General features: G+C 51.7%; 1 protein-coding gene across 1 annotated transcript in view; it reads left to right on the top strand.

The window, feature by feature from the left end:
* The window catches only part of KSR2 (kinase suppressor of ras 2), a 277,818-nt gene that overhangs the window by 175,703 nt on the left and 86,523 nt on the right, over nucleotides 1-15,592 (top strand). Inside the window, exons 10-12 of the mRNA XM_065417851.1 lie at nucleotides 1,520-1,688; nucleotides 11,661-11,702; nucleotides 13,432-13,498. Of these exons, the coding sequence (XP_065273923.1) occupies nucleotides 1,520-1,688; nucleotides 11,661-11,702; nucleotides 13,432-13,498 (278 nt within the window). The remainder of the gene's footprint in view (nucleotides 1-1,519; nucleotides 1,689-11,660; nucleotides 11,703-13,431; nucleotides 13,499-15,592) is intronic.

The raw sequence follows: 15,592 nt of genomic DNA, 5'->3' as shown, positions 1-15,592 counted from the left end.
CCAAGGATTTTGGGTTCAGCTTGAGACAGCTTAGAGGGGTCTGATGTTCAGAGAGAGGGTGATCAGCATTTTCCGAAAATCAGGCCCTTTTAAGGTGCCTGGAGTTGGACAACAAAATCACTAGCCGTTTTGAGAATCTTGGCCTCTACTTTTCCTTTGCGCGGGTCAGGAGGAATGTGGGCACGGCCAATGTAGAGAGAGTCTAATATTTCAAGGCAGGTCATACCCTGTTCCCAGATGTCAATATTATGGAGTGTCTGGTCTTTCCCATTACTAACCCATGTTTGTTTGGATGTGGGGGTGGCAGGGAGACAGGATTTCCTTATTTTAGATCATGCTGACTTCAAACCTGTCCTGCTGGTTGAGAATTTTAACACAATCTAGTTTTAAATCATTCAAACCAGATTTGTCCATTGTCAGATGGAGAGCACATTTCCAGACTGTTTCCAGGCGGATTCTCCTCCACTCAGCACACCAGTGAGCCATTGATTGCAGTCAGCCATTCCTTCCTTCCTGGTCGGCCTGCGCCATCGGGAGCAGGCAGTGTTCTCTAGATGGCACTGTCTGTGCTGAGACAGGGAGAATGGCTGGCTGAGGCGCACTCTCTCCTGGGGAGCCAAGTTAAGAACAAGCCGCGTGTAATAAAACACCTTCGCTTGGCTCACCCTGAAGTTGTGTCTCTTGCCTCAGTTAAATGGCCCACGAGGAAGGATCAGTCGAGAGAGATTAACAGGCAAAAGCAGGCAGTGAGGAGAACGGGGCGGTGTTTTGTATTGAGAACACTGACCAATGCTTGCAAACTTAGGTGCGTGAAGTTAGGCACCTACATCGCCTACCCAACGGTTTCGTTTCCAGGCATGCCGAGGGTCCATAGTGGCTGCTGACGTCAGTAGATGCTGCCAGGGGCCCAGCACCCCTGAACATCCAGCCAAGTATGTCGGTGCCCGACTTCCCACCATGGCCTTCCCAAGTGACTAGTGATTTTGGAGGTGTTCCTCTTTGGGTGCCCAGCTTTACCAGGCCCTGGTTCCCAGAGGGTGATGCCTCAGCAACACCACTAGCCGTTTTGGAAAACGGTGGTCTCCTGGGCCTCATTCTTTAGCGCCAGCTGCGTCTGAAGCCACTGGAAGCTGCCGGTGCTCAGCACCTCTGAGAATCAGGCCCCTCCACCTGAAACGTTGGCCTGGACAGAGTGAGAAAAGGGGCGAAACAGGCCCCGTTTTACCTGGTTTGGGGCTCCCAGCTGCTGGGGTGAGCAGAGCGCTCGTACCTCACTCTATAAAGTAGAGCGTCCGCTGGGACTTGGGGCCAGATGAATTGGCAGAGCCTGTGCGGGACAGACTGGGTGGCAGTGTTGCTGCAGCCCCATGCTCCTCCTGCTCTGAAAGCCCCAACCAAACAGTGACTTGGAACGCTGCGCTGGTGACAGAGCGTGGTGAAGTCGGTCTATCTGCACTGCTCTCATAGGCTTGTGTTGTTTTTCCTTCTTCCTCTCCCCCTGCCCTCCTTGTTCCTGCAGGACCATATTCCGGTACCCTATCAGCCAGATTCCAGCAGCAACCCCTCCTCAACGACATCCTCCACCCCATCCTCGCCGGCCCCGCCGTTACCGCCCAGCGCGACTCCGCCATCTCCCCTCCACCCCTCTCCGCAGTGCACGCGGCAGCAGAAGCAGTTCAACTTGCCAGGTACCTCGCTGCGGGCAGGCTGCCCCTATAGGAGGCGCCATGAGGGGCTTTGAACAAATCACTCTGTAGCAAAGGCAGTTATCAGTCAGTCACATGGAACTTGCTGAGTCCCCCATCCAGGGGGGAGTCCATTCCCAGGGCTTGGCAGGGATCTCACCTGAATACGTCCTCAGGGCAGGGAGCCGAGCTTCTCCCCCATTACCGTTATGGAATGCTGGGTCCGCTTCTGGGATCCAAACAGGATGTTGAAAAACTTGTGAAGGGTTCAGAAAAGAGCGACAGGACTGATTCAGGGTCTGGAAAACCTGCCTGATGGGGAGCGATTGACAAAGCTCCATCTATTTGTCCAAGAGAAGGTTAAAGAGGTGACTTGATCTTAATCTACAAGGGGAAGAGATGTCCGAGAGCAGAGGGCTCTGTAATCTAGCTAAAACCATAACTAGATCCAATGGCTGGAAGTGGAAGCCAGACAAATCCAGGCTAGAAATAAGGGGCGGGGAAAAATTTAAGCGAGAGTAATATACCACTGGAACAACCGACCAAGGGACGTGAGGGCTTCTCCATTGCTTCCAGTTTTTAAATCCAGTCTGGGTGTCTTTCTAGAAGAGATGCTCTAGTTCCGCCAGAAGTCATGGGCTTTGAGGCAGGAGTGACGGGGGGAGGTCCTCTGGCCTGCGTGATGTAGGAGGTTAGACCAGATAATCTCAGCGGTCCTTTCTGGCCTTAAGATCTGACTCCTCTTGTCCAAGTGCAATGCCCCCTCCTGGGTTTCTTTGAAATTCACCGGCCCTGCACTCCAGTGGGAGGCTTTGCGTGCACTCAGCTCTCCATGATTTGCAGAGTGTGGTCAGAGGGAATACTGGCTTTCTCAACCAGCCCCTCCTCTGCCCCATAGAAGGACCAGGGGTTAAATGGGGGTGGGGATTAGCAGTATCCTCCCCAAACCAGCTTCCCCCACTTGAGATGCCAATGTGACGACACGGCTGATCTTTCATAACGCGATGGTGCCTTCCATTTCTTTTGCATGCTTTCGGCAGTGAAACAGTGAGCAGTGTTGACACGTCCGTTGCCATCATTAGACTCCAGAGCTAGTAGCACGTTAAAATGGACAGGGGCAGTTCCCCCTTTCTGAGCTATTGCTTTTGGCTGTATTGATTCCATTCCATTCATGTTCTGAAGCTCGACTTCACAGCCAGAAGGGCGAGGTATGTCCTCAATGAAAGCCTGGGTTCTGGCGCACAAGCTGTCTGCCTCCTGAAAAGAACAGTCACTGAACCCCCACTCACTGGCCCATTTCAACCCTAGAGGGAAGCACCACCTCTAGGAGCAGGAATTCTCTCCCGGCCCATTCATTCTCTAGGCAGGCAGGCCACTCTTCATGGCCCAGGCAATACTCGCCCATTCTGGTTATGCTGCCAGTTAGGGTACGTCTACACTTACCGGAGGGTCCGGCGGCAGGCAATCGATGTTCTGGGATCGATTTATCGCGTCTGGTTTAGACGCGATAAATCGATCCCGGATCGATCCCGGAAGTGCTCGCCGTCGACGCCGGTACTCCAGCTCGGCGAGAGGAGTACACGGCATCGACGGGGGAGCCTGCCTGCCGCGTCTGGACCCGCGGTAAGTTCGGACTAAGGTACTTCGAATTCAGCTACGTTATTAACGTAGCTGAATTTGCGTACCTTAGTCCGAAGTGGGGGCTTAGTGGGGACCAGGCCTTAGTGCCCGTTTGTTCTTGGTAGTTCCTGTGTCATAGAAACCCATTAACCAGGATCAACACCCATTTTCTTGTTGAAGCCCTCTAAACAGCCACCCACTGGTGACCACTTTCACCTTCTGTCCGCCAGGGCTGGAATCAGACCTGTGGCCCAGCAGCGTGGCCAGTGGCTTCTGAGCAGCACTGGTGATTTTACTTTGTGGCATGTGTTCTCAGCCTGAGGGTCACCACCAGACCACGAGGGGCCATACCCATCCTCATTGCCTTATATGGGAGCAAGGTAACATGGAGTCCCAGGAGGGAAACAGTTGGGTACAGCTGTCCTAAAGAAACCCGATCTTACACCTTTCTGCTTGGCTACGTTTGAGCCTGCCCCTCATCTCCTTGAATCGCCGGAAAGGCTGAGAGATGGGGTGAGGGGGATTGAGCTGGGAATAAGTAACGGTCACCAGAGAGGTACCAGACTTTGCCAGATGGGGGAGTGGGGAGAGCAGCTTGCCAGCAGCAGCCAGGGTCTCCCGTCTCTAAGCTTTCTCAGCTGCCTCCTTTGCAAACAGTCTGTAGCCTCCCCTCCCCAGAAACCCACATGCAATTGGCATTCATTAGAAAGTCAGGGTGGACAATTGAGGGGAACAATGAAGCCATGGGAAGTGCTGCAAGGAAGCACTTGAAGCCTTGATGGCCTTGTTGAGAGTTGCTTGGGAAGGAACAGCGAGTGCTCAGGTCAATGTGCGGTATTGGGTGGCATTTGGTTTTTTATCTAGTAACTGCACAGGGCACTCTCTGTAAGCTATTTCCCTGATCTAAAACAGGGAAGTCAACGCTTCTGACCTACACACAGGCCCATTAGCGGCTCCTCTTTCACCGCAGGTCGTTGGGATGTTTGTTCAACATTTAAAAAAATGCAGGTATGGGACGTTTAACGAGTAAGTGAACGAAGTCTCCTAACTCTCCCGTGTGATAGACGCAGTACGTCCCGCTTATCCCTATTGCACAAATGGGGAAACTCAGGCAGGGATGCTGAGCAACCTGGCAGAGTTGTGATTTCGCTCTAGCCCCTGCTCAGTCCCGACCACAGCCTCCTGAAAGCAACCAACCAAAGGCAATGGCCAAGGCCAGGTACAAGACGCGTAAACAGCGACTTCTGGTTGAGGAAACCCAGAGCAGTGCTGAGGCTTCCATTCGGGCTCCTCGCCTGGGCTGCTTCCCCTAGAGCCAAAGGTTCTGGTTCGCGTCGTGGCTGCACGATAATAGGCAGAACACACACAACGAGTCCTATCTCTAGACTCTGCTTAATGGCTTAAGTCCACACTGTTGGATCCAGCACCAGGCAGGGGCTGTGCAAGGTTTCTTCATGCAGGGGCACCATGCATCACGATACAGGTTTGCAACAGTCCTGGCTGGGCCATTCCTTGGCCTCCCATGAGCAGAGGCCTGTGGCTTTCTGCTTTGGACAAAGGCTCCTTTGGGGGTAGGATAAATGCAGACCATGTCGAGTCCTGCGCTACCCTTAAACAAGTCCTAGTGCGTGGGAGGAGGCAGGCAGGGGCAAGCTTTGAAATGTCCCTCCGGGCTCAGTGCTGGCCACCAAGAAACAACCAGCGGTTCCCTGCAGTTTAGAATTGCCGTGGCAGTCGTGGGGGTGCATTTGCCGTGGCACAGTGGCTAGGATGCTGGGCAGGGTTCTAGTCCCAGCTCTGCCACTGACTTGCTGTGTGACCTTGGGTGGGTCACTGGGCTTCCGTGCCTTAGTTTCCCCATCTGTAACATAGAAGTAATGATCCTGACCCCACCTTTGTGAAGCACTTTGAGGTCTGTGGATGCAAAGCAGCAGGTACATGCTCGTTAGTATTATTACATCCAGTAATTACTTTCAAAGGTAACTGCTAGCAACTGTAGTGACTGAGAGGATTTAAAAGCACCTACGTGTTGTGGTTGGAATCAGGAATTAGGAGGGAATTTACCAATATGCCCTGTGCTTGGTTCTCAGGAGCGGTTTTGTGGAATGGGCCTAGGATATTCCAAAGCGATACAACTCGGGCTAGTGAAGGAGCCCCGTTGACCTGGGTACCCCACTCACTCATCTCATTGTCTCCTCTCCTTCCTCCCGAGTCAGCTTTCTCACCCTATCTGGCTTCCCATTGGGACTGGCTAAACAGAGCCAGTGTCCAAGAGGAGCGCGGGAGGTTGAGTTCTCATTAACGATCCCATTTTTAGCTTCTTCTCTTCTCCACTGACAGCTCCGTCTCCCCACCAGAGGGACTAGGGGCCTTAAAGCGCTGCCCAGAACAGATTCTGTTGCGGCCTTGATCTGCAATATCATAGAGGCAAAAGCTCTTCCCGTTGTCTGACAAGTGTGGGACAGGATGCTTTTGCACGGGCGTGGTCCCCTCAGCTCCGTGGAGATGTGAGCGCCCCCTCCATACTGTCTGCCTGAGGGAGAGAGTTCCACACCTGTGTTTTCAATTGTATGTGTTTTAATGATGATGAATTTTGTTTAAAGTGGAAATAACCACACAAAAAAAGTCAGTGGCAGCAGCTTCTTGTTGGAGGCATATGGCCGTTAGAGCTGCCAGCTTGCAGTGGTGGCACAGATGCCCATAACGTGAGTCATCGCCACTGAATCATACGAGTTCATTCCAATGAGTTAATTAGACAAATTGTCATTTACACGGAGTAAACTGTGGATCGCCAGTCTCCAAGGCAGTCCATCCTCACTGCCCCTACAAGGAGCGGAGAGACCAAGTCAGGAAAGATCAATCTCCCGAAGCTGTTACCTGCGTGGCAACGCGGAGCGACGGATGCTGTCTTAACATATTTCGTTAGCAGCCTCGCGCTGAGTGAAACGACACCGAGCAGTGCTTGGGATGCTTTTTCATCTCTGTGCTAGGGCTAGACCCGGGCAGCGCGTCCCACTGCTGTGAAGATGCTCGGCTCAAGAATTTCAGCTTTCTTCAGAAGCTTTACACAGGGTTAGGAGGTTTGAAATGCAGCCACGTCTCCCCGGGAAGCCAAGAGGCGTCCCCGTTGATCTCAGCTCAGGGGAGAGCAGTTCCCGTCACACTGTCTCAGGAGTTAATCAGGAGATGCTGAGCCAGATCCTTAGCTGGTGTAAATCAGCAGAGCTGTACTGGCTTCAGTGGAACGCTGTGGATTTACACCAGCTGTGCATCTGGCCCCATGGGTCAAATTCAGCTCTTAGGCCAGGTCTACACTAACCTCCTAATTCGAACTAAGGTACGCAACTTCAGCTACGTGAATAACGTAGCTGAAGTTCGAAGTACCTTAGTTCGAACTTACCTCGGTCCACACGCGGCAGGCAGGCTCCCCCGTCGACTCCGCGGTACTCCTCTCGTCTAGCTGGAGTACCGCAGTCGACGGCGAGCACTTCCGGGTTCGACTTAGAGAAGACGCGATAAGTCGAACCCAGAAGTTCGATCGCTCGCCGCCGAACTACCGGGTAAGTGTAGACCTACCCTTAGTGTAAACGGGTTCAGCTGGAGAAGAGGTAGGCACAGCTCCACCGGGGCGTAAGTCGCTGTCCATTTAAAGAGTCCATGGTGCTTTTCGCAATAACCCGGGGATCCGTTCTGATGGCCTGGCCAAATTCCTCTGTATAATTATATTTGGGTTCCCTGAGTGTCCCCCATTGCTTTAATTGAATCCAATGTTCTTCACTGCCGCCCGTAGCTACTGTGTAGCGCTGCTGCATCAGCGATTCCAGAGGGAACTGCATTTTGGTGGTGGAAGAAGTGACTCTTATGCCATATGGACTTGATTCAACCGTGTTGCACCCCACAGACCCTGTGGGAACAGCTTGGTGTGGGGCTGGGATTTGTGCCAGGGAGAAGGCAGGTGGTTCTGCAGCAATTCTGCAATGCAGAAGCAGCTTCAAGTTTCAGCCCAGGCTCCCAAGAAGCCTTGCTGACGGCTGACTCGATGTGCCCCTCAGTGCAGCTTCCAGGTACCCTGCTCCGGTTAGTGTCTGGACTGTGCCCGGGGGCTTAGGGCCCAGAGTGGGCCGCTGTGACACCCGTCCCATTCCCACAACCACACTCAGATTTTCCATTGCCCAGGGACCTCAGGTTGGGTTTGGAATGCCTCCATTTATCCCTGCAAGTTCAGCCATGTCCCAGGTCAGCCACGTGTACCATCTTGACACAGCATTGCGCCCTAGCCTGGGTTTTCATGGCCCCGGCTAGCTTCTGGAAAGCTGGCCTGGGGAGCGGGTGGCGTGGGGGGGACTTACTTTTGGAGTGGGGTTTTGATGTAAGTGCAGTGACTGAGGGCAAGTCTACACTACAAACTGAAGTCGACCTAAGTTACATCGACATACAGTCACCGCAGTAATTACATCACTTTCGCACATCCACACGACGCTCCTGGTGTCCTCACTGGGAGCACTTGCCCCAATTTCGCTGTGGGGCTTCGGAAAGGCAGCCGTGGTCGAAGTCAGCAATGCAGTGTCCGCACTGACACTGCGCCGACCCAACTACATCGACCTCAGCACTGCGCCTCTCGCGGGGGTGGAGCTATTACGTCAGTGGAGTGGGCGAGTTACATCCGTGGGAGCTACATTTTAGCGTAGGTACTTACAGAGTTAGGTCGACATAAGCTGCCTAACTCTGTAGTATAGAGCAGGGCTGAGACAATGGGGAGGGATAGCTCAGTGGTTTGAGTATTGGCCTGCTAAACCCAGCGTTGTGAGTTCAATTCTTGAGGGGGCCATTTAGGGATCTGGGGCAGGAATCTGTCTGGGGATTGGTCTTGCTTTGAGAAGGGCTGGAGTAGATAACCTCCTGAGGTCCCTAGTATTCTATGATTTCTAGAACATAATTGCATTTCTCAGCTGTTTAAGAACACATGGCCCCAGCCTTCTGGCTTTAAACATCTATCTGAGATGTAAAAATCACCGGGAGAGGAGCCTGCTGTTCTGCTTCCTTGGTGCATTGTCACATGAGGTGTGATCATCTCTACCCTCCAACAGGCAGTCTGAGGAGCAGTGCCAGCTGCACTTTATGGGTAGAATCAGGCTCTTTGTTTGGCTAGAAGCACTCACCTTCCATTCAGACCGTGGGTATTTGGTTTTCGTGGAGCCGGGGTCAAGGCTGAGAGCACTTACTCCTGGATGAGAGGGGGGAAAGGGGCACCATGGGCTGTAGGAATCCTGTGGAGTTGCACCTGTCTGCTTTTGCCCTAGAACTGAGGAGAAGGCTTCAGTTTGTGAAGTATCAAATGTTCCTTTCTCACCGTACAAAACACCAATCAACTGCCTTCCCTTCTGATTGGCAAAGTGCCCCTGTGCTGGAGGAAAGAGAGCTCCCCTGGTCTTTGCGTGTGTGGTCACTGTCACCGTTTGTCTGTGTTTTGTGTGCCTTGGAGCTGCTGTGCAAAGTTTCCATGTGTAGATACTGTTATATAATGACAGGTTTCAGAGTAGCAGCCGTGTTAGTCTGTATCCTCAAAAAGAACAGGAGTACTTGTGGCACCTTAGAGACTATCACATTTATTTGAGTATAAGCTTTCGTGGGCTACAGCCCACTGTTAGTCTCTAAGGTGCCACAAGTACTCCTGTTATATAGTGGCCATCATGTACTGCTGGGATGCTGTACCATACGCACACTGAACATCTATATTTTACACAAAACGGCTCCAAGTGGGCTGGACAGTCTGCCGCTCTGGGCAAAGCTAATAAAGTGGGCGAAGGCAAAGAGGCCCCAGAAAGATGGAGCTGGAGGGAGACAGAAACAGGAAAAAATTCAGAGGTGAAATAACCTGCATAGAAAGGCCTGGTAGTGGGTCCTGCAGGCAGCCATCTGCTTGCAGAGGGGCTTCTACAGTCGGAGGTGACCCAGAACACCTTCTGGTCCTTCACAGACCTGATCCAGTCGGGTACCTGGGGATGGAGAGCAAGGAAAGCTGTGCCCATCACACCCATCTGTAGGGACAGCGTGAAGGGTGGGGGGGTGCTTGAGTGTGTCAGATTTAGATTATGAAGACTGTCAGCGAGACCTAGAACTGAATTCACCTGTGTCCCCTTGAAGCTTTCTGACTGGCTAGCTGCCACTTCCTTCCCTATTGATCTAGAAAGCCGTAGCTACCTGAGAGATGCTCCCTTCTCTATCTGCCAGTGGGACAGCTGAGACCACCCAGGAGGCTGTTGACAACAATCCCGAGACTGATCACTGAAGGGATGAGGGCAGGGCATTTTCAGAGAAGGGTCTTTGGCTAGAATTCACCTTCCCCACGGTCCTGGTAGAGACAGAGGCCTCTAGGGTATGTCTACACTGCAGTCAGAGGTGTAGACGTACCCAGGCTGGCTTTGATCTAGCTTGAAGAACAATAGGGGTGAAGCCAGTACATACCCAGGGTCCTGAACCGGGGGAGGCAAGCTTGTGCCACTGCCCGTGCTGCTGCGACTAGCTAGCTAGATCCAAACCAGCTCGGATGTGTCTACACGCACTGTAATCCCACCTCCCGACTCAGCAGAGAGAGACCCTAAGCTCATCTGTTTTCTCACGTTGCCGCCTGAGGGGCTTGCGTGTGAGTTGTGTATATGGGGCTGAGACTGGTTGTGCTGATTTTGATCAATGTGTCAGTGTAGCTGTACGGGGGGCTATGGGGGTGTTTGCACTACCGCAGGGGTGGCCAACCTGAGCCTGAGCAGGAGCCAGAATTTACCAATGTACATTGCCAAAGAGCCACAGTAATACATCAGCAGCCCCCCATCAGCTCCCCTCCCCACTCCCAGCACCTCCCGCCCACCAGCAGCCCCACTGATCAGCACCTCCCCCCCCCCTCCCCGCACCTCCCGATCAGCTGTTTCGTGGCGTGCAGGAGGCTCTGGGAGGAGGAGAAGGGGGAGGAGCGAGGGCACTGCAGGCTCAGGGGAGGGGACGGGAAGGGGTGGAGTGGGGGTAGGGCCTGTGGCAGAGCCGGGGTTGAGCAGTGAGCACCCCCCGGCACATTGGAAAGTTGGCGCCTGTAGCTCCAGCCCCGGAGTCGGTGCCTATACAAGGAGCCGCATGTTAACTGCTGAAGAGCCGCATGTGGCTCCGGAGCCACAGGTTGGCCACCCCTGATCTACGGGGACAACAGTGGTGGGCACATTTTTATAAGTAGAGCCACTCACTTCCTGGGCAGTGAGCTGTCTTGGCCCAGCTACTGCGCTGCGATGGCACTGACAGGGAAGGGAGAGGATGGGCTGGCTGATCTCCAGTGGCATGGTAAGAAGCAATAATATCAAAGGTCGTTCTGTTCCCCACACCTTTTAAGAGCCATCCTTGATTGTTAACTGCCCTCAAGTTACCAGCTGTACCTCTCCTGTGCAGTGTTCATTAGTTAATCAGTTGCTTAATGGGTGCCTGGTGCCTTAGACATGTGGTCTAGAAATGTCAAAGGAGTCCACAGGACTTAAGTGCCCAAATCCCTTTGGTTTTCAATTGGGTGGCCAAATCCCTCAGGTGGCTTTGGAAATCTCGGTAGCAAAGTGCTGCATAACTGCTAAGCTAAGAGCGGAAGACGATAGAATGAATTTTGATAGGTAACATGGCTCCTAAACAGATCTAGGGCACGTAAAGCAGCCAGATGCTGGCCTGGTGACCTAGTTGTGTCATGGCTGTTGTTACTGAAGTGCCGTCCACAGACTTGGCATTTGCACAAGGTACAAAATACCCAGTCCCTGCCCTGAAGAGCTTACAGTCTAAGGGCATGTCTCACTTCAAGTTGGAACTGTGAATTCCACCTCGAGGAGACATACCCACGCTAGCTCTGATCGGGTTAGCATGCTAAAAATAGAGTATAGCCGCAGGAGCACGAGTGGCAAGAGGGGCTAGTCACCTGAGTACACACCTGTCTGAGATGCTAGGTGTGCATTTGGGGCAGCTACCCCTCCCACCCTGCTGTGGCTACATTCTATTTTTAGCATGTTAGCTCAATTTAGCGCTAGCGCGGGTATGTCTCCTCAAGCTGGAATTTACATCTCCGGCTTGAAGCGTAGACGTACCCTAACTCACAGACACAAAGGAAACGGGGTGTGTTGGTGAGAGATTTAACTGAAGGCAAGTCCGTGTCCTGCGCTGCCATGTGGGACAGTGGGATCAGCACCCAATTCTGGTCTCTTCCTCCCCGGTCCAGCAGAGGCTGGATGCTCTGTGATGCAGGACGTAGAGGTTTTGCAGACGCCGCCCTTCCAATTGTGCTGTGTTGCCCTGATGTTGCTCACTTTTTTAACTTCTTCCTTTCTCCATTGCAAGCTTCCCACTACTACAAGTACAAGCAGCAGTTCATTTTCCCAGGTAAGTCATTTCAAAGTGATCATAATCAATCACCGTAACGTAGTGCATGCAGAATTACCACTCTCTGATTTAGGAGCAGCAATACTCCTGTCCTGAGTTGCATGCCTTACTGTCATCATTTAGGGATCTGGATGGTGTATGGGGTGGGGGATGGTCTTTAATCAGGTGGGGAGGGGTTTTGGATGTGTTCCTTCTAGAAACAAATCATATGAGGATGATTTGACTAAATTATTGAGGGTGAAATTCACCCCCTGTGCAGAGGGTCAGCTTAGGTCTCTCAGAATATGGGGGTGTGGGGGTGAATGATACCCGTGCCTTGTGCTGGCTTTCTGCACAGCGGTGAGTTTCACCCTATAGCGAGTAAATTCACCCAAGAGTTTGCAGTGTTTTTCAAGTGGGCCGGTCTCTTCTGAGGCTGTCCTTAGGGCTAGTGTTTTCTGTGGGGAGGAGAGATGTAGTATTAGATGAGGAAAAGGAACTGGCGGGAAGCCCTGTTTGTAGGGTTTTCCCCTGCCCTGATCGAGGTCAGGTGACAGGAGGTTTGGGAAGCCGTGAGGGTAAGAAACAGGTAGGTTTTTTTTTAAGGTTAAATCCATCCCTAGGCAGGTTTGGTTTTTGTGACTGTTTGTCAGCTGAGCTATTGAGCCTAGAGAAGAACATCGATGTGACGTTCAGCACACATGGCTGCGAGCCATGGCGCGGGAGGGAGGGGCGGGTCAGCCGCAGGATGCAAGGAGAAACCTGCCAAGGGCAAGAAGTAGCTGTAGAAGCATCTGCTTCCTCTGGCTGTGACTGTGAAGGGTGAACTTCACATTAAACCAAGGCAGCCAGTGCCAGCTGGAGAAGCTCCTCATTGGCCTTGTTTCCTGACTACAAGGTCCAGAGGAACTGGTAGAGTCTCTCAAGGTCTTTTGTCCATCCTCTGGGGGTCTCCCTTCCAGTCTAACACCAGCTGCCTCCGTCAAGCCCAGAAGTGGCCTGATTCTCCACTGCTTTGTTCCTCGTGGAGTCACAGGCTCTTGTGCAAAAAAGTGCAAAGTGCTGAGGGATGTGGAGCATTCTGGCGTGGTAGCTTTTTGTCCCTGCTTTGCCCAGTTGTCTGTGGCTCCAGTAGGTGCAGTGCCATGGGAAAGTGGGCCTATAGGCAGTGCTCAGTGGGAGCCGGGATGTAGCCACTTCATCTCATATTTCCTTTTTCCTGCCAACCTCTCTTCCCTTTCTCCGCTTTCTCCTCCCCAGCCATCCTTCTCTGCTTTCCCCTGCCTCTCCAGGACCCTTCCCCTGCCTTCACCTGACTCCCTTTGAAACAAGACTTCCTTTTCTCCTTCTCCCTCTTCCCTGAATGCTCCGTCCTGGTCTCCTGCCTCTGGCTGGGCCTTCCCCTGTCAGAGGCAGTTCTTCCTCACGTTCGTTGGTTGACTGACTGAAGGTGCCACTGCTGAGGCAGTGCTGATGTCAGCATGGTCTTGGTTTGGGCGCAGTTCTGAGATGGGATAGAAGAGAGAAGTACAGACACTGGGCTTGATTCTCCTCTCCCTTATGCAGGTGTGACACCATCTCGGTGAGTGAGAAGAGATTGTGGGCCAGGGACTTGGGGAAACCCCAGAAAATAATGGTTGTCTTACTGCAAACAAACTGCCTAGCTTGGAAACTAAACTCATGGCAGCTCTGCTCTATCTACAGTGTGTCTTCCTCTCCGTTTTCACACTCAGCTCTCCTTTGTTTTCAGATGTTGTGCCTGAGACACCGACCCGAGCACCTCAAGTTATCCTTCATCCAGTGAATTCTAATCCAATGTAAGTGGGTCTCTTGCCTTGTCTTTTTACTTCCTCTTCACTTTGTGTTCTTCACTCCCTTGCACCCCCGCTCTTGAGGATCACCTGCTGGGGACACAGGTCCCTTCACTGGTTGCATGACTGACAGCTGCCTGCTTGCTCTGGGCAAAGGTCATCCATGGAAGAGGCAAACTGGTTTATTTTGGTAAGCAGACCTGTGCTGATGGATCCTCCTGTCCGACTAGGGCCAGAATTCCAGGGGAATGATCAGAATGATCACAGTGGGGACAGGTGCTCTGTCAGTTGCCTGTGGATTAACAGCACTAAGATGTGAAGATTGAGCTAAAGAGGCACATGGCATATGCAGTCCCAGCCTCCCTTGCCATCCTGGCTGCCAGTCTCCTTAACCGTCCAGTTCATAAGAACATAAGAACGGCCAGACTGGGTCAGACCAAAGGTCCATCTAGCCCAGTATCCTGTCTTCCGACAGGGGCCAATGTCAGGTGGCCCAGAGGGAGTGAACCTAACAGGTAATGATCAAGTGATCTCTCTCCTGCCATCCATCTCCACCCTCTGACAAACAGAGCTAGGGACACCATTCCTTACCCATCCTGGCTAATAGCCATTAATGGACTTAACCTCCATGAATTTATCCAGTTCTCTTTTAAACACTGTTATAGTCCTAGCCTTCACAATCTCCTCAGGCAAGGAGTTCCACAGGTTGACTGTGCGCTGTGTGAAGAAGAACTTCCTTTTATTTGTTTTAAACCTGCTGCCCATTAATTTCATTTGGTGGCCCCTAGTTCTTATATTATGGGAACAAGTAAATAACTTTTCCTTTTTCACTTTCTCCACATTATCATGATTTTATAGACCTCTATCATATCCCCCCTTAGTCTCCTCTTTTCCAAGCTGAAAAGTCCTAGCCTCTTTAATATCTCCTCATATGGGACCCATTCCAAACCCCTAATCATTTAAGTTGCCCTTCTCTGAACCTCTTCTAATGCCAGTTCAGTCTCACCTTGTAATTTACTCCTGTCCTCTCCCATGGTCTGCCTTTTGTTCCCTCTCCTTCCTCCACCACGCTGCCTGGGTGCCAGCAGGGGGTTGCCTGCAATCTGTTCCAGTGCCCAGCCTGGAGCAGCAATTACAAGGAAAGTCTGGTTTCGCCCCTGCCCTGGGATGGAGCATGTTCAGTTGGTCTGTGGAGATGTGCAGTCTGGTCAGCACTAGGAGCTGTGAGAGACTTGAGCATGCTCAGTGGGGATGGAAACTTCAAAGATTTGAGGGGCTAAAAATCTAAGAAGTCTCTTCTGAGCATGTGCAAACTAACAGTTTTCCAAGGGCTTATAATTTGGCCAAATTGGGGTGCACATTCCTGACACAAAGGCCAGCCTCCTGCCAAATTTCAAACTCCTATTTCAAAGCACAGGGATGTGAGAGCTGTTCAAAGAAAAGGTTGCAATACTTTTTTCCCCTAGCCTCGTTCTCAGAAACGGCTATACCATTTTGTCTGAAATAAAATTAAAAAAAAAAACGGTCTGAAGCAGACCCCTATCATGGAAAACTTCATAAGAACAGCATAGTGGGTCAGACCAAAGGTCCATCTAGCCCAGTATTCTGTCTTCTGACAGTGGCCAATACCAGGTGCTTCAGAGGGAATGAACAGAACAGGTAATCATCAAGTGATCCACTTCAGCCTGGAAAAATTCGATGCAACTGAAAACAGGAAGCACTGGATAACCTTAATAAAAGCAGCACTCCCAGCTCCACCAATAATATTTGTTAAGATCCCTAAAGTTTGCATTAGGCATCTAAATAACTTCTGAAACTTGGTATATAATTGGCAGCTAGGAAAAGCTCTCCCCAGTGGCCTTTGTTTTTGCTTTTACTTGTGGCTGCTTTCCCTGTTTAGCTCAGTGGTCCCTAAGATCTTCCTGGCACATGCTCTGATCAGCGTTGCATTAGCAGCATCCAGCAGCGCTGTTACGTTTCAGGAGCTGTTGCCATTCCTTTTTATAAACTCCACTTTTCGGGGATTATATAACTCAGAAATTTAGCAGATAAGATCCCAGCCCAAACAGAAATGTAGTTTCTATCAGGATCGTCCACACT

This window comes from Emys orbicularis, chromosome 16, assembly GCF_028017835.1.
Source record: "Emys orbicularis isolate rEmyOrb1 chromosome 16, rEmyOrb1.hap1, whole genome shotgun sequence".
Classification (NCBI taxonomy): domain Eukaryota; kingdom Metazoa; phylum Chordata; order Testudines; family Emydidae; genus Emys; species Emys orbicularis.
The sequence above is the reverse complement of the archived record's forward strand: the minus strand, read 5'-3'. Positions and strand labels throughout refer to the sequence as shown.